At 38.2% G+C, this 22,447-nt stretch overlaps 2 protein-coding genes across 4 annotated transcripts; one reads left to right on the top strand and one right to left on the bottom strand.

The window, feature by feature from the left end:
* Positions 1-515: 515 nt before the first annotated feature.
* On the bottom strand, positions 516-3,374 carry LOC112164918 (CBS domain-containing protein CBSX3, mitochondrial). 2 transcript variants are annotated; one of them, XM_024301273.2, is made up of 6 exons: positions 3,223-3,374; positions 2,152-2,415; positions 1,974-2,055; positions 1,163-1,236; positions 967-1,027; positions 516-861 (listed from the first exon to the last, which is right to left on the bottom strand). In XM_024301273.2, the coding sequence occupies exons 2-6, from the start codon at positions 2,407-2,409 to the stop codon at positions 719-721; spliced, it is 618 nt and encodes a 205-aa protein (XP_024157041.1). In that variant the 5' UTR covers positions 2,410-2,415; positions 3,223-3,374; the 3' UTR covers positions 516-718. The 2 variants fall into 2 exon arrangements, with proteins under 2 accessions (XP_024157041.1, XP_024157040.1); XM_024301272.2 differs by lacking the exon at positions 3,223-3,374 and adding an exon at positions 3,031-3,163.
* A 6,278-nt stretch (positions 3,375-9,652) lies between these two features.
* Positions 9,653-13,753, top strand: LOC112164917 (probable protein phosphatase 2C 66). Of its 2 annotated transcripts, none has more exons than XM_024301271.2 (5): positions 9,653-10,222; positions 11,123-11,512; positions 12,196-12,313; positions 12,430-12,653; positions 12,731-13,753. In XM_024301271.2, exons 1-5 carry the CDS (start codon positions 9,941-9,943, stop codon positions 13,316-13,318), a joined length of 1,602 nt encoding a protein of 533 aa, XP_024157039.1. In that variant the 5' UTR covers positions 9,653-9,940; the 3' UTR covers positions 13,319-13,753. The 2 variants fall into 2 exon arrangements, with proteins under 2 accessions (XP_024157039.1, XP_040362116.1); XM_040506182.1 differs by lacking the exon at positions 9,653-10,222 and adding an exon at positions 10,283-10,574.
* The last annotated feature ends 8,694 nt before the right edge of the window (positions 13,754-22,447 follow it).

Genomic DNA, 22,447 nt, shown 5'->3' on the forward strand with positions numbered 1-22,447 from the left:
TTTTATCTTTGAAAAGAGTGTGATTCAATCGCCTCAAAATTATGCAAATAACGTGCAATGCTTTTCTTCATGATCAATAAAATTTTGATGTTTTCTCTTCAAAAAGAAAATGATGTGTTACTCTACCAGCTCAGACTCACAGTCACATGTGCAGAAAAGGTGTAATGATTCTTCTCCATAACAGGACACTTGGTTTTTGTAACTTCTGAAAATAGTAATCATTTGGGTCATCTCCCTAATATTTATTTCATGAGAACTGTTATTCAACGAACTAATACTGCCAACTGTCAACTGTCAACTGTCAACTAACCAAAGTGCCAACTGTCTCAGATGAAAATGACGAAATAGATTTCACGTGAAATGGATTGATGTCACTAGGTTGGCGAAAAAAGAACTGATGATCTGAGCTTTATGGCAGTTATCCTTTTCACGAGGATGCAGGAGTAGACGCACCCCAACACACGAGGATGTACCAAATGCCAAACATCCCAAAGAAAGAAAAATTTAGGCAAAAGAAGATTTGAAGCAAACATTTTATTAACTTGATAGTCCACAAGTTGGTAGTTCATGTGATAGATTGTAGACATTGGGAAATACAGAACCAAACAACAGGCGAAGCCCAAAGCATGCGATATATACAAGCACTCTGGCTTATTACTGCTTGTCATTACACCGTGTCAGCTAAACGGCGTCTTGCCATCCTCTTTGTCATCATTATCTAGTAACCACCTTGAATAAAAGCATTCAAGCGGTCGAGCTCCTCTCGGTGCTCACTCACCACAGCACGAACCACATCACCAATGGATACCATACCAAGCATTCCCCTGTCATCTATAACTGGAATGTGCCTAATTCGGTTATCTGCAGAGTAAAGAAACGAATATGAATATCAGATATTAGCTTCCTTAAATAAAGGGAAAGACTGGCAAATCAGAAAATATAAATACAAGAAGCAGCACACAGTACCTGTCATCAGCTGCATTGCCCGCAGAACTTTGGTGTCAGGGGTGACAGTGATAAGCTTGTTCTGCAGCCACCAGCATTTTCCATCAGAAGTTGTTACACATTCATCAAAAGATACGTAATATATGGTTAACAGATGTAAATTCTAATAAGCACGAGTTTCCGGGAAAAACAGGATGCAATTTTTCACAAGCTATACCTCCTCAGTCATGATATCCCCAACCTTTGTTGACTTGGATGATCTTCCCTGCACTATGATCTTCCTGAGATAATCTGATCAGTGCAAACAGAAATACCATTAGTTGAGGAGCACACAAATGTATCTTCCAAGCATCATTAGAGTCATCATGTACAGCCAACGGTGAATTTATTTTACATTTAAAAGTGAACAAGCAATTTCAAGAGCATTTCTCTTCGGTAAGGAGATGGTAGTTAGTATTAAAGCCCTTTAATTAAGTTGGCTATTACTAAACTTTATTCGAAAGGAATGTCATCTGGTAATCAAGAGCTATTAAAACCATTCAAAGTGATCATTCCAAAGAATTTTCCTGACCCCAAGTGTCACTCGTTCCTTCCAACTTGGTTTCCTAAAGGTGCTTACCCAATTAGCTGTTCTACTTTAGCTTATTGCTCAGCAACAAGTTCATATTATGAACTCTCCTAACTTGTACTCCGTGCTTTTCTTCACCCTTATTAACTTAATAATTTATCGTACAAGAATAAGGTTCAGACTCCAACTAACATTATAGATGAACAGTGATGTCATGTTGGTCTTTTGCTCATTCAAGTTGATCCTCAGGCTCTACTGCCCAAAATATTCTTAGAGAAATTATCAACATTCTAAACATGCTTGCTGCCTACTTGTTCTAACCAACAAGTTTCACATTAGCCTATCCTGAAAGACAACAGTCCAACTTCGGATTAGAGGACCCTTATCATAATCTCCAACAAGATGAGCAATGTGTTATATATCCAGTGGTTCAGACATGGAAGCCTTAATGTAAAAGTACCTCTCTCTGTTATGATTCCTGCAATAGATTTTTGCTCTCCAGGTTTCACGACCACCAAGGCTCCAACATTGTGCTGGGTCATCTGCAAAGGAAACGACCAATGACATAAATACACCATGCCACAGCGCATCAAATCATTGCAATAATTTGAAATTTCACAAAGCTCAGAAATGCTTACCGACTTAACAGCATCATAAACAGAATCATCTGTAGTGCACCAAAGCCAGGAACCATCAGCACCTTTACCTTTAGAGTTCAAGATGTCTGCAATCCTAGTGCTTTCGAAACCTTGCTCTTCTATGCGGGCGGGTGCAGCAGACTCAAAGCGTGAAAACAAAGCAGGCTGAATTAGGGGATTCACAACACGGACGTGTCGCAAAACTGCATTTTTCACAAAGTTCCCCTGTGATGAAAAGGCTTTAAGTGCTCCTTGCATTTTTATCTGTTTGAAAATACAGGTTACATTCCATCAACAAGTATCAAAAAGATAAAGGAATAAGCCTTTGATAGAAACAGTAACAAAAACATGAATCAATTATCTCCGGCCAATTCCACTTCTTCAAGTTTTGATTTACGTACTCCATCTACTATTGGAGTCTTTCCATTTAGACTTGGTCATTACAGCTTTCCATGGGGTTTGATTTTATTAGTGAAATGATCACACTTAATCTGGGCCCTGCATCCTACACATAAACTAGATCTGATAGTTTCTTGGAACCCAATTCACCTCACAAATCATTTAACATGGAATCGGGCTAATCCACCAAAGACTATAAAGTAGTTCAATCTAAAATTTCTTTTTCTTTTTCTTTTTTGCCAAAAAATTATGTTCTCTTTGTAGTCAATCTTTGATGGATTTTAGATTATCCAAGCAACCTGGACTTCAATATCCAAGTGAAAAAGTCAAACAAACAAGACCTTCAAAAAGTCCCACAGTCCAAAACTTGAAGAAAGATTGAAACTTGATCCTACATCAACTACTACTCCTGTACTCAAAACCACTTCACAACTTAAAGATTCAAACTTTTTTTCACTCAAAAACAAAATGAATACATACAATCAACATGTGAAGCGATCGATCAAGCACGAATCAAACCTCAAACAACTACTGCATCAAAATCGTACAACCCAAAATCATCTAGAACAATCTGAAAGATCATATAAGCATCTGAATCGAATAAGATGAAGATGAAGAAGAGTAAGGAGGAGGAGGAGAGAGAGTGTGAGAGTTAAAGAGAGAGAGGAGAACCTGAGACGAAAATTTCGGCTATGCGGATAGAGATGGACCCGTCAAGACCTAAGCTTGACGTCTTATGTTGTAATTGTGTTGTACTTTCCTGTGTCAAACGGCGTCACTTCGTAGTGGATAAGAAAAACCGTTTGGACAGCGTTTTCCCGTGAAATCTTGTCTTTAAAAAATGAAAAAGGCGCGGACTTTAACGGTTCTTGCTTCGTTTTTTCAAAAGATTCGTTTTTAAACCACACAGTTTCGAGGAATATTTTTGTTTCTTTTTGGGTTTTATTAAAATGTTTTTTTCTGGATTATATTTCCTTATCCACCCAATTAGTTGGCATCATTCATCAAAAATAGAAATAGTTAACATCATGATAACAAAAAATAAGGAAAATAATTGATTTCATTTATTTTTTGTGGGTTAGATTTCTAATTAGTTTCTTTTTAAAACATACCTAATTAATTATATTGTATATTCAATTCCTCAATGAATGATTTTTATTCCCTACTATTGAGAGTTGACCGTTTATTTGTATTACATCACATACTTTTTTTAGATGAATAACACGTAACATACTTGTACTAATTAATTTGGTTATCCCTTCTAATGTTGAGAACTCTGACCTTTCTAAAGAAAAGCATATTATAGTTACTTAGTTTTTGTCAAAATAAGGATATAGTGTTTTATAATCACTTATGTTACCCTTTCTGCTAGGGTTTGCGAGAAAGCCATCCATGGGTTGGCGTTTCTGTACCTCCCTCCATCTCTGATGGAGCAAAATTCCGACCCTGGTGTTGCAGCTGGCGTGTACGGTCGAGGCTGTACCTTTCTTTTTTCCTTTTATCTCCAAGACGTTGACATCCAACACCCGGGTTGAGTCCACAACCCTCTCTCTTCCTCTGATTGCTACGAACAGGGGATCGAATTTGTCCTCGGTTCACCGCTATGGAATGATGGCTGCGAGTGAATGGAGGGTTTGGGATCCAGGGCTCCTACCGGCGTCATGGAGGTCTGATTTGGGCACTAGGCCGAGTGGTGGATTGGATGTTGTACCAACAGCGGCTCCGGTTCTGCTGCGATCGGATCGTGCTCTGTTGGACCCCTTCTTCCACGGTTGGCAGCAGGCGTGGTGGTGTTCTTTGTCTGATTGGAGAATTTGGAAGGACTGATGGTTTCGCCTCTATGAGATGGCGGTGGCGAGAACTCGTGGGGAGGATGCTGCTCTTCCTGAGGCTATTTCACACTAGGTTTGCGGGTCTGCTCAAAGAGAGGACGCCGAAGTTAGGCTGGAGAGTCGGTGTGGTGTCAATGCGGCGCTGGCTGGAGTGATGATGTGGGGTTGGTGCGACGGCGCCGGCGGCGGCAAGCACAAAAAGTTTGTTGAATGGGCTGCTAGGGTTCATCCTTTTTTGGCTTGGGTTTGGATCTGTTTTTCAGATTTGGGCTTGGGTTTGGATCTGTTTTTCGAATTTGGGCTTGGGCCTGTTTGGGTGGACTAGGGCAATGGTAATTGGGCTCTCTAAGGCTTGGATCCAGATTTGGGATCCTGGCGAATTTTCTATAAAAATTTGGGATCCAGGGCGGCTTCTGTTTTGGTATCTAGGTTATTATTTTTCTTGGGATCAATACCTGCGAGGAACTGTAGGTCTTATTGGTCTGAGGTTGTCAGCGAGTCTACTGATGGATTCTGCGGATAAATTTAATTGTCAGTTTCTTATTAGTTTACTCCCCCCTAAGCTTCACTCAATAGGTGGAGTGGTATTGCGTTTAGCGGTGTCTCTTTCTGACGGCCCCACTGGGCACTGTGTAATATTGCTTTTTCCATATTGAATACAAATGGCTGACCTCCTTTTACTTAAAAAAAAAATAGTTGCTTAGTTTTTATTTATTTATTATGTCTGTGCTAGCAAAAGCTCATTTACAAGCCTTTGTAAAAGTGTTTGGTTTCATCGTACCACAATTGCGTGTTCGGCATATGGAGTCAACTAAAATAGATTGCTATAAGGTGAAGTATTTTTGTTTAGTATAAAGACTACAGTCATATTGTTATCATAGAGTGGTTGTCTTTGTACTGTATATTCTAAACCATGTTCATAGTCATATTTAAAGCTATGAATTCTTCAGTTAAAAAGAAAATTCATAATTTGGTTCGACATTGTCATCTATACATATGTGTCTTTTTGGTCACATTGAAGTAGAATATGGTTTAAATTCAACTTTTAATCTCCCTCGCCACTTAGGCTAACTCTAATGACTTTATTAGATCGGGTTTTTTTTTTTAATTATTAAGAGTTGGTACGGCTGCACTCAAGCCTGGATTAATGAAACTGTCGAATACAAGAGGGGGCATATTAAGTCTAAACCCCTGATAATAATAAGCATATAGAGTATTTCCTGAATAATATCAGGAATCTTGTATTCTAACAAGCACTAACTAGTAAAAAGTGTTCTACTGTCTACTCCATTTGTTTTGACACAACGTTGACATAACGAAAAGATAACTCGATATGTAACCTGATTAGATCGGGTCTTTTAGTACGTGTAAATTTACATATACAAAATGAATATAGAAATGAAGTGTTGGAGTTGAAATTTAGGTAGATGGTAGGGGCGTTGGAGTCATTTATGTTATCATAGTAGTTCCGCTTGTGTAGAGACATTGGCTCATTAAGAAAGAAGAACCGTTGGACATAAGCAGTGGGTGAGAAATTGCTTACATAAGTTATATACGTTGTTAAAAGGAGTATAAGTCCAATTTTTACATTTTTCATATTTAAGAAAGTTTATCAATCTTTATCCATAGTTAATGAATGATGCTGTTTACATATTACTAACTAATCGAGAACCATACCAAAATATTGTAAGATATAATTAGAGTATCTCACACACTTTACCTACTTCTTCATAGAGCCTATGCCATTTTGGTTGAGTAATATGAGTTCTACTTAAAGCCCACTCCAACATAATAAGCCCCTACTCAGCAAGTTTGAAGTTCACTTTTGGTTAGCTAAATTCAGCTAAGAGTAGACCTGTAAATGGACTAGATTTGGATCGGATCGACCTAAATTCAAATCCATTTACTTAAAAAAAAATTCAATCCAAACCCGCTCTGTTAACCAGGCGAATCATTGATAGTTCGATCCAAATCAGTATCCACCAGATTAACGGATACCCGATCTGCTAATCTGACCCGTTTATAATTTCAATATTTTAAAATTTTAAATAGTAATATTAAATTTGATACCTCATAAAATATTAATAAAATATTAAAACAACATGAAAAGTATCACCAAAAGTAGAGTTACATTATCAAAATTCTTAATGCTTCTTGAAATCTTGAGTGATGGACTATCCCTTAGATTTCTGCAAAATATTTGTATTAGAAATTCTTAATATTTTATATTTTATATATTTTTAAATAATAATATATTAATAAAAAATAATATTTTATTATTACGAAAACTGGCCGGATCGACCTAAATCCGTATTTGATCAGTTAAATAAACAGGTTAACGTATTCAGATTATTAACGAATCAACGAATCAAAATTTTCTATCCAAACCCGTCCAATAGCCATGGATCTAGAGTGGATCCGGATCAAAATCCGGTCCATTTACAAGTCTAGACTACCCACTATTCTCTCTTCTTCTTCTTCTTCTTCTTCTTCTTTTTCTTCTCAAGTTTTTCTCTTGGAGAAATTTTAAATACACCCCCTCAATTACTTAATGCACATCCTTTTATATTTTTTTGTCTCATTTTTTCATCAAACTTCCATCGATGCCCCTCATTAAATAAATAAATGAGAAAAAATTAAGAAAAAAAAAGGTCGACTATGTATCTAAATATATACATTCTTTTTTATTTAATTGTGGAATTAGTTGCTAATTAATTTCGGCACATATCAATATGGTAATTACTAATTGTCTTTCTTCTTTCTCACATAAATGAGGTTGGTATATCGCTAGAAGATTGAATAACTTAACTTTCTTACCTTTGTTGTTTTTCAAGTTAAAAAACTTGATGCCACTAAGATTTAAAATTATTTAATATATGTCAATATCTTCGTAATCGATATAGTCATGATCAATATTAAAATCAATAAAGAATGAGTCATGGTGATTGTTTTGCAAACAAAGTGATTGATCATGATGAATTCAGTACCAAAGCCAACTAAGGCCGAGTGGGGTAGTGGCCCCAGTAAAATTGTTTATTTTGTTCATTGATATTCTTTTTGGCCCCATGCTTCTTTTGACTCAGCCCCCATGCTTCACTGATATTAATACTATATTAATAATATGGGTACTAGTGGCAATATAAATATTCCATTATTCCTCTTAGCCAGCACGATTCCTCTCCTTCTCTCTTCTTCTTTCTCTTCTTCTTCCTCAGCCAGTCAACCCCAACTTTGCTCCTCCTCCAAAAACTAGAGATCGACATTCTCCCTGTCGTCATTTTTACCCTCTCTGTTTTTTTTATTTTTTTTATATCAATCTTTCTCAACTCTCGGTCACCTCTTTATCTCATTCTTCTTCATTTTTCTTTTCTCTTTCTTCTTCATCTTCTTCCTCTTCCCTCACTTCGGCACTCCCTCAATTCCTGTCCTTGTGTTCCTCAGTGCACAACACCTTCTTGCCCTAACGCGTCTTGATCTCCTCCACATCAGCCACGCTTCTAACAGCGCCGACCAAGTGGATGTCGACCAAGTGGAGAAAATTGATTTGTTTCATTACTTGTTGTAGGTGTAGCCTTGCTGCTACTGCAGATTACAGAATGGTACTATTTGCAGCCTTGCTGCTACTGCCATGAACTGAAAACCCGGAGAAATCGGACCATAGGGCCGGTCCTGAAAATTAAGAGGCCTAGTGCAAAAATTTAAATGATGCCTTATTAATCATGATCTCAATTAGAAGAATTAAGAAAATATGTTTGGTATAAATAGAAGAAAAAAATAGTGGACGCCTAAAAACATAAACAAGGAAGGAAAAATAGAGAAAAAAAAGGGTCAAGAAACATAACAGAAGATCGAAGAAGAAAGTAGAGAGGCCATAGGAATGAAAAGAAAAAAAATAATTAAAAGAAGAGAGAAGATCACAAAAAAGGCAAATAAAAAAATTAAACAGAGCTAAGCACCCATGGGTTTTGGAACCCAAGACCAATCAATCAAGCCTAACAACTCGTAAAGTGGCCAACTGAACTGAACAACAATTCAATAACTCTGAACATTCTTCACCTATATATTTATCTAAAGCCATTACAAAATTGAATTCAGAGGCCTTCGAAAACTGGAGGCCTTGTGCTGCTGCTCCATTTGAACACCCCAGGGCCGCCCCTGCCGGACCGTATTGTCTCAGTTCTGGTTTAGGCAAGTCTCGGTACTCTGCATGTTCAAAACCGGCCTGAAGTTGCTCTGCCGGAGTGCCGAGTAGAGAAGAGGCAGAAAGGAAAGAAATTTTTTTGCCCCCGTTTATCTACATCCCTGCCTCCACCATTGGATGTATTCATGCATCCAAGATATATTTGATGGTTTTATAACTTATTTCAATATGTTTCAAATTGTTTATATGTATGATCTTGAAGAGACGTCGATTGTATTATGAAGACGAGGAGAAAATTTAACATGTAAGAAAATTTTTAATTAATATTTTGATATATAAAGCATTTAATTCTTATTTTATTTTTGTAGACTCTTCTTTGTTTTTGTTTTTATTTATTTATTAATGAGGAGGGGTATAGATGAAAGTTTGATATTCATAAGGGGTGTGCATTAAGTAATTGGATATGTGTATATAAAACTTCTCTTTCTCATGATACCCTTAAAAAAATAAAAAATAAAAAGGCCTAAATGATTCAAAAGGTATTTCGACTATTTTCTTTCCCGCAAACTCTAGGGGAGATTCTCCAAATACTCTAGCTGGCCAAACTCCAAACAAAGAAACAAACCGAACTAGTAAGTGACACCTGAACCAGGAGACTCCAGTCCCCACTAGAAGCTGGAGTGCTGGACAACAAGTTTGACAGAATGTTCTAACATTTTGTTCCCTATAAATCCGAGACGTCATAGCAAATAACACCAACAAAAAACCACAAAACAAGGCAATGCTCCTAATCCACTCCCACTAAAAACCATTTTGCAAAAACATACCCTAAAACCAAACCATGCATTTGGGACGGACTTGACTTGTCTCTACAATGCAAACTAGATAACATTTTGCAGAAACACATGTTAACAGTTGCCCAAAGATATATAGCTGATTACCCAAGTGGTTTTATTTTTTTTGGTAATAAAGGATGTGTTTGGTGCCAACAATTAAACCTGTCTTTCTCGTGCTGGTCACATGACGCAACCGATTATTAAATGTTAGGCAATATAATGGACCAGTGGTAGCAGATAGAAATATTTATATTCATACCTACAATTTTATTTATTTAATTGTCCATTCTGGTTCTTTCCAAAGGTGAAAATAAACAAAGTGGAATGGGAAAAGACCACCTTTGGAAATAGACAAGAAGAAAAAATTGAAACTTTGAACAAAGGTCAAGAGTAAAAATGTCAATGAAACTTCATTACTGACATTTATACTGTTTGTTTTGAAGTTTAAATTATCTGGGTCTGGGCCAAAGTTTACAACTTTGCTCTGCTTTTTGAATCTGTGAGATTCCTTACAACGTTTTTGGGTGCTTTGGATCCGATTTGGCAGTTGGGTATTTGGTAGAGTATCAAATAGAATCAAAATGGGTTCTTGCTGTTCTACCAATTCCAAAGGAATGGGGAAGAGGATTGATACTGTGGAGATGAGCACTGTGGAGGATGATGGTACTTCTTCTCCTCCAAAGAGCTCAAAGAGATGGATTACGAGGAAGAAAAGCAGAGGTGAAAAGGTGGGTGACAGAGATGTGGGTCATCAGATTGAGATTCCTGGCAGGTTGATTAGCAATGGGGGCAGCAAAGTTGCTTGCTTGCATACTCAGCAGGGCAAGAAGGGAACCAATCAGGACGCCATGCTTGTTTGGGAGGTTAGTGATGACTTGGTGCTTACTCTTTTCTAGCTTAGGTTGTTTTGTTGCTTTGTGTATGATCAGCAATACTAAATTGTTTGACTTTGATCTGGGCCCAATTTCAGAACCCATTTCTGCAATTCTTACTATAATTTCTGTGGTGTTTGAGTAGAGAATGGGGTTGTAGAGCTAATAGGGAAAGTTGGAATAGTGTGTGGGGAATGTGGTTGACTTGGAGAAGATGGTTTTTGTTGCAGAGGGTTTTATTGAAATGGGAAACCAGAAGACTGGACCTTATTGTTGCTTCTGTTGCACAGTTTCTTGGTCAATTTCTTTAGTGCTATTTTATTCAGGGTTCACTCATTCTTAGGTAAGTATAATTTCATAGTGGTTCTAATTCAACATGTTTTCCTTCATGTTCACACTTTCGAGCAAAGATCGCTAATCCAGTTCTCCCACATATACTAATATATTTAAGCTTATTGTGATTATAAAATGACCCTTGTGAGGAATGATGGTACAAAACTACAAATGCCCTGCATGTAGGTTTGCCGTACTGTTATTGCAGATGAACTAGTCTTTAGAACTGCAAAGGAACCTTGCCATACCTTGTGACGTGAGTAGGGTATGGCTAACTGAGATTATGAGGGCATGAAATATTTGGCATGCATTTTTCCCTGTTGACAAAATAATACAAATTGCAGAGCATATTCAGGCTAATAAACCAGTCTACAAGCTGAATCTGTATATCATTAGTTGCTTTTTTTCGAGCCTTGGAATTTGTTATGTATACAGCATATTTTGGTTTTCAAAGATCATTAAATTTGGGGTCAAATTACATGCATTTTGACGGTTTTCCTTTTTCTTCTCTCTTTTGCATCAGTATGTGATGATTTGGTTATAATGTTTGTATGATAGGATTTCAGTTCAAGAAGTGATACAGTATTTTGTGGGGTATTTGATGGCCATGGTCCATTTGGTCATATGGTTGCCAAGAAAGTTCGGGATTCTCTCCCGCTCTTACTTTGCACTCAGTGGAAAGCTAATTCAGATGGTGACCTGAGCAACCTCAGTAAGACTGAAAATGCACTTGGAAATTCTAATTTTGAAGAACCGCCATCTCCAAGCATTGATGATGAATGGCGCGAGTCAATGGAGGTCCAGGAAAGTGAAAATCTCCCCGACATGTATACACCACTAAAAAAGTCATTCTTAAAGGCTTTCAAGTTAATGGATAAGGAATTAAGATTGCATCCCACAATCGATTGCTTCTGCAGTGGGACGACTGCTGTTACATTGATAAAGCAGGTGATTATTCATGAAATTGTGATACACATAATTCATCGATATTTGTAGACATGTATGCATTTGGATGTGTGACTGTACTTGTCTGTCTGTTTCTGTACTGCAAACACACTCAGACATTGAGATGTATAAGTGAAAGTAGAAAAACTTTGATGTTTTGAAGATACTGTAAAGTTATGGAGAACTTAGTTCTTTAAGCAGTCACGTTGGTGACAACTTAAGAGCCTCACACCACCCCCTCCCTTAATAAATACAATATTGGAAATTTGGTTTACCATTTCATAAGTCAAGTCAGACTGTCACTTAAAAGAGTGGAAATGAATTGTGAATTTTTGTTGTATATTGCATCTTTGTGCGAATATCAGTCTGTTGTCATACCTTTCAAGATAGAATTCTATAGCAAATTTTTGTTCCTTTATAATCCATTATTTCCTCATATGGTTGTAAGAGTTCTGATCTATGGATAAGCATTTTTTATTAATTTATTTATGTTCAGTATTATGGCGGAGAAGCTTAAGTCAAGTCATCCCTGCTCTATTCATGTTTTTGTTCACAATAGACATTTATCATAACGGCATTGCTTGGAGTGATTCAAAGTGCTATAGTAGAAGGCATTACAATACATGTACAAGATGATGAAATTTCCTACGAGTGTTGCATCTAATTTGTAATGTTTGGTTTTTCAGGGTCAGAATCTTGTACTTGGAAATGTTGGGGATTCAAGAGCTGTGCTGGCAACAAGAGACAATGAGAACTCTTTGATTGCTGTACAATTGACAGTAGACTTAAAGCCTGATCTTCCTAGTATATATCTCTCTCTGTCTCTCATCACACACAACAGATGTTATGTAGAACTACTGAGTACTGAACTACTGGTTTGGAAGAATGTTGATAAATATCTATTGTCTGTCTGTAATTAGGGGAAGCTGCTAGGATTCACCAATGCAAAGGAAGGGTATTTGCATTGCAGGATGAGCCAGAGGTTGCTCGTGTTTGGTTACCTAATAATGATTCTCCTGGTTTAGCAATGGCTAGAGCCTTTGGAGACTTCTGTCTAAAGGATTTTGGTTTAATTTCTGTCCCAGATGTTTACTATCGCCACCTAACGGAAAAAGATGAATTCATTATACTTGCCACCGATGGGGTAACTTGCTGTTCTTTTCTTTATATATTTGGGTTTCTTGCCACTTAAAACAGATAAATAAACTGTACATCATGCAGGTTTGGGATGTCCTTTCAAACAAGGAAGCAATCGAAATTGTGGCTTCTGCCCCTAGTCACACAACAGCAGCTAGGGCTCTTGTAGACTGTGCCGTTAGAGCTTGGAGGCTTAAATACCCTACATCCAAGAATGATGATTGTGCTGTTGTATGCCTCTTTTTAGAACAGTTTTCTGTAGCTGATGAGGTTGTGACAGATACTGAAGTGACGAAGAATAACGGAGAGGAAATGGAGATGATGGCAACTGCACAAGGTAACAGTCAGGATGTAGAGATCGTTGATTCTCATGTCATTGCTGTTGAGCATTTGGGTAGTGATTTAGAACTCTGTGCTTCTCATGCCACTGGTCTTGAGCATTCCAGTACTGTACGGAGCTCTGATGAGATTGTTCCTGTGTCCGAGTCAACAGAGAAAAAGCTTCCTATGAAGTTAGAGGGCCAGTCTAAAAGAAGTCTGGCAGAGTGCATTTCAACAGATGAAGATTGGTCAGCATTGGAAGGCGTTACCCGGGTTAATAGTTTGTTAAGTCTTCCGAGATTGTTCTCTGGTGACAAAAGATCTCCCAGTTGGAGAAAGAAGTGGTTATGAAAGATCAAAAAGGCTTTCATTCCATTTCACTCGGGAAAAATATCTTAAATGATACCTGTGTCCCCTCCAAATTTTGTTTCTGCAATAAACACAATGTTCAAGTTCACTGCCAGCCAGAAGGCAATCTGGAGGTTTCGGTTTGGATACAGATTCACAGGTATCGCACCATTCCTAGGTATACCAGTAAGCCACTATGTGTCGAGAAGCCTCTCTTTGTTGAATATAGTGCCCTGCAGATTTTGTTGGTGAATATTGTATTGTCCTTTGAAATATGGATGAACAGCTATATTGTAGTCTAGTGAAACTGAGATGCCCTTTTGTGTTATTTTTCACTGTAATTTCTTTAGACTTTTGGCTTCTAAATACAGTATAAATTTGATTTATTTGGCAGGGGAAGATTGTTAGTGCCACTGTTGCTTGATGCAACGCTCTTCACTCTGGTGTAATTCTTTTCATCTTCCTGAGCATGTAGCACCCTTTTGACAGTTGAAATGTTCGACGCATAAATATTCTCACTGAACTAGTTTGTAAAATTAAGATAGTGAAGAAAGTTCAACTCAACCATACCTAATTACCGAATCTCTTTTTATAAAGAAGAAACGATTTCTATTTTCTCACCTATCTACTATGGCGAAGCAAGCTGCTATAACTAGCCTGCTAGCGCTCAATCTAATATCAAGTAAAGGCTCTTCTCATACGAGGCAGAAGATGAACTGAAGGTAGAATCAATCCCATGAATTTTATAAGAGAGGGATGAACATTCACCACCAGTAAGCTTTGATCTTATTAATAAGATACAATTGATGGTTGACTGTTCTTGAGCAATATCTGAAGCTAAGTCACTTGGACTGGATTACCAATCAGGCGTCTCTCTCTGGCTCTCTCATACATTATGACTTGTTCTAGGAGAGGCTTTGGCAGTTGTAATAATTATCGCTACTAATTGTGGACCTCACAGAAGAAAGCTACACCGAAGTGCTGATATGCATTGAGTTCATATATCTACCCTGAATTGCTTGTTTAAGGCTCAAAGGCATGAGCCATCTCAAAGGGTTTAGTCCCAAACTGCCAATTAGTCATTTATTTTTGTAGGAAAATATGATTCGAGAGAAATTGTGTGTCATATTATTGATAATAGGAGTCCTTTATATAGGGATTTACAAAGTATATACAAGGTAATATAATTCAAATATAACTAGGAAATCTAGAACCTTCTCCTATTACAACTCTAGAACTAAACCCTAGTTTGAAGAGGCACACTAGAATTCAACATCCTTCAACACTCCCCCTTGTGCCACTCAAACTTGGTGATGACGCTTTGATCGTTGCCTCACTAAAAACCTTGTCAGCTAACAAAAATCCAGTGAGACAAAAATAACCCAAGTCGAAGGATAAAAAAGCGCAACACGTCTTTCACTCTTCGAGATTGATCATGTAAACATCATCCATCCCCCTGATGTCGACGTCTCCCCCTCATTGCTACAATCATGAGAGTTCGGATAACTTTCTTAATCTGATACTCTTCACATGTTTCTCAAAGGTAGATTTAGGTAAGGACTTAGTAAATTAGTCCGCTACATTATCCTCTGATTGGATTTGATTTGCTTCAATCTTTAGAAGTGATTGTTGTTGCTGATTGTAAAAGAACTTAGGTGATATATGCTTCTTGTTGTCGCCCTTGATGAAACCTAATTTCATTTGCTCAATATAAGCTGCATTATCTTCATAAATGCATGTAGGTTCATCTGTGGTAGACTTCAAACCATAAATTCCTTGAATGTGTCTAATTACAGACCTTAGCCATATACATTCATGCACGACTTCATGTAGGGCAATAATCTCTGCATGATTCGAGGAAGTAGCAACAAGGGTATGTTTTGTAGACCTCCAAGATATAACAGTGCTTCCCATGGTAAAGACATAACCCGTTTGGGAGCAACCTTTGTAAGGGTAAGAGAGATACCCTGCATCAACAAAACCCATCAAGACATCGTTGTCATTTTGATGGAGGGGAGGAGGAGGATGCCTGCCACTATAGGCTGCGGTGTCGACGGCTACATCACGGAAATTGGCATTTTGTCTTATGGGGTCCGATCCCAAACTTCCGTCATTTCTTTTCTCTCTATATGGATAAAATAAGCCCATATCAATTGTACCTTTTAAGTATCGAAAGATTATCTTTACACCAATCCAATGGTAGCGTGTTGGCGCGGAACTATGTCGAGTTAACAAGTTCACTGCGAATGAGATGTTCGGTCTTGTGCATTGAGCTAAGTACAATAATGCGCCTATTACACTTAGGTAGGGTACTTCTGCCTCTAACAACTCTTCGTCCTCATCCTTTGGACGAAATGGATCCTGTCCAGGCTCAAGACTATGGCCAATCATGGGAGTACTCACAGGCTTCGCTTTATCTGCATTAAAGCGCCTTAGTAATTTTTGAGTGTACGCTGACTGATGGATCATAATCCCATCACTACGGTGCTCGATTTCTAATCCGAGACAAAACCGTGTCTTCCCAAGATCTTTCATCTCAAATTCAGATTTCAAGTACTTAGCAGTTTCTCTTAACCTATCTAAAGTTCCAATTAGGTTCATGTCATCGACATAAACTGCTACAATTGCAAATCTGGAACTTGTCCTTTTAATAAACACGCATGTGCATATTTCATTGTCTACATATCCCTTCCCGATTAAGTAGTTACTTAGACAGTTATACCACATCCATCCGAATTATTTCAATCCATATAGTGAGCGTTTCAATCTTATAGAAAACGCGCTCCGTGGTTTAGAGCCACTTGATTTGGGTAATTGAAGTCTATCTGGAACCTTCATATATATATATATATATATATATATATATTTGAATCTAAATCCCCATAGAGATATGCTGTAACCACATCCATAAGCTGCATGTCAAGTTTTTCAGAAACTACCAAACTAACGAGGTAGCGGAATGTTATAATGTCCATTACGGGAGAATATATCTCCTCGTAATCGATTCCAGGGTGTTGTGAGAAACCTTGAGCCACAAGGTGGGTTTTGTATCTAACAACCTTATTTTTCTCATTACGCTTTCTAACAAAGACCCATTTATGGTCAACTGGCGTTATACATGGGGGTGTCAGCGCTATATATAGGCCCAAATACCTGTCTCTTTGTTAGTGAATCTAATTCAGCCTGGATCACATCTTTCCATTTAGGCCAATCCGCTCTTTGTTGACATTCTTCAACAGAGCGAGGTTTGATATCATCATGTTCTATGATGCCTTGAGCAATAGAATATGCAAACGCATCATCAAGGATAATAGAGTTTCTCTTCGATGTCTCATGTACACTACTGTAATTCATGGAGATCTTTCTATTCTTTGAAATTGGTTTTGACTTCTGACATTGGAGCGTCCCCCAATGATGTCTCTCTATTTTCCCAAGTTTTTCTATTTAACCCAAAATGGAAACTTTTTCCGAATGCCATAACTTCTTCATATGAACTCTAATTTTTACGTTCCACATGTACACGAATTCGTATCAACGCACTCTACAACTTTTGTGAATGAAGTTTTCACAAAATCGAAACGTACAAAAAGTCAACTCTTGAATCGAAACATTTCAAGCAAATAATAGTTCAAAATAATTTCTGCTCCACCCTTAAACCACGAAATCCTACTAACGAACACTTTATTAATTCCAAGAAATTCCAAGAAATTAATAACGCATTTTTGAGGTCTTACAAGATATGTGTGATCTCGTCACTTTAGTGATATCAGCTTACGCATCAGGCATCGAATCTGCTACGTTTTGAAGGCTGAGTATTTTGCGCACTTCAATCTCGGACTGTGCGGTTCGGAGATCAAGATGAGACAAAGTGGAGACAGACCACGATAATTCCTGTCGTTCCTGTTGAACATTAGTGTTCTTATCTTCTCCTAACGACAGGAAGACTGTCTCATCAAAGTGACAATCTGTAAATCAAGCGGTAAAGAGATCGCCTGTTAAGGGTTCTAAATAGCGGATGATCGTCGGAAAGTCATATCCAACAAAAACGACCAATCGTCTTTGAGGTCCCATTTTGGTGCGCTTTGGCGGCGGTATTGGCACATAAATTGCACACCCAAATTTGCGTAAGTGTGAGACATCAGGCTCATATCCAGTAGCCATCTGGAAGGTAGAAAAAGGTTGAGTGGCAGTAGGCCTCAGATGAATAAGCACCGCTGCATGCAATATTGCATAGTCCCAAGCAGAAACAGGGAGATTGTTGTGCATAACAAATGCTCTAGCAACCATTTGAAGTCTTTTAATGGCTGCTTCTGCGATGCCATTTTGGGTGTGAACATGAGAAACAGGGTGTTCAACCTCAATCCCAATGGACATGCAATAATCATCAAAAGTTTTTGATGTAAACTCCGCAGCATTGTCAAGACGTATTGACTTAATAGGATAATCAGGGTGGTGAGCCCGTAATTTAATGATTTGTGTTAGGAGTTTAGCAAATGCAGCATTTCTTGTGGACAAAAGCATGACATGTGACCAACGTGTCAATGCATCAACCAACACCATAAAATATCTAAATGGTCTGCAAGATGGTTGAATAGGTCCACAAATATCACCTTGGATTCTTTGTAAAAATGGGATATTTCATTTAGTGTCATTTGCATAGGATGGTTTAGATCCTAACTTTGCTAAAGAGCAGGCTTTACAAAATGAAAGATAAGCTTTAGAAGCAGAAAATTGGGCCAAGGAGGCATTGGTGGTGTCAAGGCCAACTTTGGGCCGCAGGGGGTACGCAGCTCCTGCCAATGATGGCCGATTTTGCATAGGAATGGCGCCATGTGGAGCCAATGCTCTTCCTTGGACCGAATTTCGGATTTGACTTCTTTTCGTTTTGAAAAATGGATGTCTGTGTGAAGTCTTTAGTATACGGATCATCATATCACGATCTGAGTGCCCCAAACGGTCATGTCAAAGCCTATATGTGTCAGAATCTCATAAGTCGTCTCTCATGACATGGTTGGATTCGATGATTCGGATAGTGGTTGCATACAACCCACTAGAGCGACACATAAGTTTCTCTAATACTCGTTTATGTCTGTAGTCATTAGAGATGATGCAAAGGAACTCTTGTCTATTCTCACAATGTGTTTCCACATGAAAACCATTGGCTATAATATCGTTAAAACTCAATAGGGTTCTTCCCGTCCTAGGAGTGTATAGAGCTTCGGTGACACTAATATTTGTGCCATTTGGCAACACAAATTAGGCTGGTCCTCTGCTATGAATCAATTTAGATGATCCAGCCATTGTAGTAACAGAAAATCGAGCAGGCGTCATCCATAGAAAAAGTTGCCTATTTCGAAGAATAGTATATGTGGTTGCACTATCCACGAGGCATTTTAGCTCTCCGAGAAACATACTGAAAATAATAAAGTTCGAATTAAAATATGTCCAAGACATTAAATAATAAAATGATACTTTATTAATAAAAATGGCCAATGATTACATCAAAATTTCTTAACCAAAGTCAAATCCAAAAAATAAAAATCAAACTTAGACAAATTGTAGTCACTCAATCCGTTCGGTAACTGCAATTTAGTTGTGACAAGGTAAGGTAAGGCGAGATTTTGGTAGAGCAAAGCTCTCTTTTAAAACAGTTCTCTCAGTTCAAACCTTTCCTAGACATCATAATTAATTGGGTGAGCCTAGTGAGAAAGAGTTAAAAATAAAATGTCATTTATTGACTAAGGCATAATTGCCATTACATAGTACTTGGAAAATAAAAAGGACTAATCTAATCAAAGTCTGCGGCATCTTTATGCACTTCATCTCCAGCTTTGAAGTCCTCTATGGTGAGATTGACGTCTTCACCATCTTCTTCTTCTTCGGCAAGGTAGACTTCTTGCTCCCTCAGGTCCCTGTACGCCTTGTATTTTGCAGCTAGTTGCTCGCTTGCTTTGCATTGCTTGAACCAATGCTCACTTGATCCACATCGATGACACACATTATTGTGGTTGTCTCCCTTTAATTGAGGTGCACGTTGTGGAGGTTCCCTAGGAGGGTTGACGCCACCACCACGGCCGGCGGAGCCACGGCCACCTCTCCCACGTGTGGCGTTGCCACCACGTGTATCCGCTCCAGTTTGGCAGTTACCTTCCTAGTTAGGGCGGTTATATGGACCCACACGTCCATCATGTCCTTATCATGTCCTTGCGCCCTCCTTTGGGTGCATTATAATTCTCCTCATCATGAACGCTCTTAGTTCCAACGGGTCTTGAATTATAATTCTTCACGAATATGTTATCATGTTTCTCAGCTACAGACATAACATTGATAAGCTTATTAAACCTCGTGATCCGTTCAACATTACATTCGTTTCGATATTGCTTTGGTACCAAGATTGTTGAGACCGGCCGGGAAGGTGGAGAGAGTTTTCTCAATTAGCTCTTGCTCTGTGACAGGCTATCCACAAAACCTCAACATGGATTTGAGGCGAAGAGGTTCTGAAGTCAGCAACATGTAGATTGCTCCATTGGACCTTCAAATCAGGGATAAGGGAATCTTGGACATTGCCAAAACGCTCTTCTAGCGCTACCCATAATTCTCTTGCATCTCTTATCGACATGTACTCCAAACGAAGTGATTTATCCATGTGTCGTCTCATCAGGATGACTACTGGAGCATGCTTAGTGGCTGTAGGCTCGAAAACAAGATCTGGATTTGGTGGCTGGATTATGGGTAATATCCCTAAAGAAGTGAGGTGGTTCTCAACGTCAGTTACCTAGCTATGGTATTCCGAACCCGTTGAGTCAAGCATCAGAAAGTTGAGTCTTGGTTCATTCGACATCCTGAAAATATGAAGAAGAAATAGATTAGTATTGAAGTAAAAACTTCCACGATCACTAATAATAAAATTTCCGAGCTATGCTTCCAAGAAATCAATTTCTAAGTTTATTTGGATTAGACCGAAACAATGATGTTTAATATGGTCAAAGATCGATACTTGAGGACGCTCTTAGTCCTATAATCACGAACGCTCTTAGTTCGTATACAGCGTGAATCCCCACAATTCCGCTTATTAAATAATCGAACCCACGTTATAGAAAGGTGGGATGGAGGAGAAGGAAGATTGCAAATCCCCGAATAAAATAAAGAAATTTAAAAGACAAGAAAGCAGGAACTTTAATCTTTAAAAACTTAATTGTTGATTTGGGGCTTGAGGACACGTGTGTGTAAAAGCAATAGCAGCGGCAGCACTGGACAGCAGTAGCAGCAGCAGTACGGCAGGACAGCAACGCAGCAGCGGTGGGGGGCAGTAGTAGACAACGGCGGTAGGCAGTGGAGGCACACAGGTGCGCAAGGGCAGCGTATGGTATGGCTAGCTAGGGTTATGAGCTTGCGGCAGTTTGTGGTGAAAAGGAGTTTCGGGTTTAGGATTTTTAGGGTTAAAGTTAGGGCACGTACTAATAACGTGTTGTAGAAAAATATGATTCGAGAGAGAACACACGATTCTATTATTGATAATAGGAGCCCTTTATATAGGGATTTACAAAGTACATATAAAGTAATAGAATCCGAATATAATTAGGAAATTTAAAACTTTCTCCTATTATAACTCTAAAACTAAACCCTAATTTAAAGAGACACACTACTAGAAGTCAACATCGTTCAACATTTATCTTAATTAGTTGAATAGAGTAGTTCACTCATTTGCAGAACTGGTTCATTCATTTATGACAGTTCCCTAGGGAATCATTATACCATAGACAAAACCCTGAATGATTTGAAAAGAAAAATGTGCACGCACAAATAAAGAACTATTCATAAAAAGACAACACAAACAATTAATACAGAAAGAAAAGAGAGAAGCCTCTGTAGTTGAGAATCCCATATGGTTTTGATTCTGTTATACCTATGCTTTTCTTTCTGTTCTTTTTCTTTCTTCTTTGCATTTTGGTTGATCCTCGATGCTTTTCCAATGACCTTTGTTCTATCCTTTGTTTATTACTGTTTGGTGCTGTGTCCAAAAGTACCATGAAGGAAGATTCCTCTGCAGGCTCAAGCATGATTTTTACCATTTTCATTAACAATCCTGAAAGGCATGCACCTTTAACAAAGCATTGGCATGAAATTGTATTAGAAACCTGAATGTGATTTTCTTTCAGTGACAATATGTAAAAGACAATGGAAGAAGAAACAAAGTGAAGATAATTAGGTTTCCATTTATCATCTATGTTAGTTTGCTTTCTATTCTGTAAATCTGGGAATGAAGTTGGGAGGGAAAAAGAGAACAGAGGGTGCAATTATGAAGTATCACTTGTCTTGTGGGAGCAGACAAAGGATCTAATTGATTTTTCACACTGATTTCCACATTGAGCAAGCGGGTGGTACAGGGATAGCAAGGTAGTGTTTCTATCTTTGGCCTGCATATTAAATACTATTGTTGGCTAGTGGTTTGTTTCTAACTTAGATGCCTTTTCACCTCAGCTGGCATTTCATGCTACATTGCAAATGAAAGGGTTGGGGCCCTGCAATTAATAGCGAAGTGAACCAATTGAATCAATTGATTGGTTCTATTAGAAATTTACTATTGCCTAATAGTTTAACTTGCATGCTATGACATGAATCAGATTGTCATTTACTCTGTGTGGTCTAGATTAATAATTTGAGGACATAACAGATGAGTTTGTTTAGCAACATTTATAACCTTGGAATAATGGCTGCTCTACTGTCTGTTTCCATTAAACATCATCTTGGTGAATCGATTTATCGATCATTGGATAAAACTAAAGTATCTGATGAAAGTCTCAAAGAAGCTAAAGTCACGTGATAAGATTTACAAATACTACGGGGGTAACTTTTGTAGATCCATTGGTAATTAGAATGGTCAATGAAATACACAGGGTTTGTGCACTGTTGTTGCTAGGTGTTTCAACAGATTTGAGCACTGTTGCAGGGGAAGATTCAGGTGTTCTGGCTTATAATGAGACTGGATCACCATCTTATGCTAGCTAGATAGGTTTGCTTAATATATTCCAAGCCAAAGAAAAAAAAACTAACAAAAGCAGTCGTTTACCCGCACGTGGTAAGGGTCGGTACGTGTAGGGCCAAATGCACTGGCAATTGGGACAGAAAGAG

This window comes from Rosa chinensis, chromosome 5 (genome assembly GCF_002994745.2).
Source record: "Rosa chinensis cultivar Old Blush chromosome 5, RchiOBHm-V2, whole genome shotgun sequence".
Lineage (NCBI taxonomy): Eukaryota > Viridiplantae > Streptophyta > Magnoliopsida > Rosales > Rosaceae > Rosa > Rosa chinensis.

What these genes read in the sequence shown, in the direction of transcription:
- LOC112164917 (XM_024301271.2), top strand. Translation starts at nt 9,941, where the DNA reads ATGGGTTCTTGCTGTTCTACCAATTCCAAAGGAATGGGGAAGAGGATT. An exon ending in ACGCCATGCTTGTTTGGGAG is followed by an intron (nt 10,223 to 11,122) that starts GTTAGTGATGAC and finishes TTTGTATGATAG; the next exon opens with GATTTCAGTTCAAGAAGTGA. An exon ending in CTGTTACATTGATAAAGCAG is followed by an intron (nt 11,513 to 12,195) that starts GTGATTATTCAT and finishes TTGGTTTTTCAG; the next exon opens with GGTCAGAATCTTGTACTTGG.
- LOC112164918 (XM_024301272.2), bottom strand. An exon ending in AGGAATCATAACAGAGAGAG is followed by an intron (nt 1,237 to 1,973) that starts GTACTTTTACAT and finishes TGCACTGATCAG; the next exon opens with ATTATCTCAGGAAGATCATA. An exon ending in GGGATATCATGACTGAGGAG is followed by an intron (nt 1,028 to 1,162) that starts GTATAGCTTGTG and finishes TGGTGGCTGCAG; the next exon opens with AACAAGCTTATCACTGTCAC.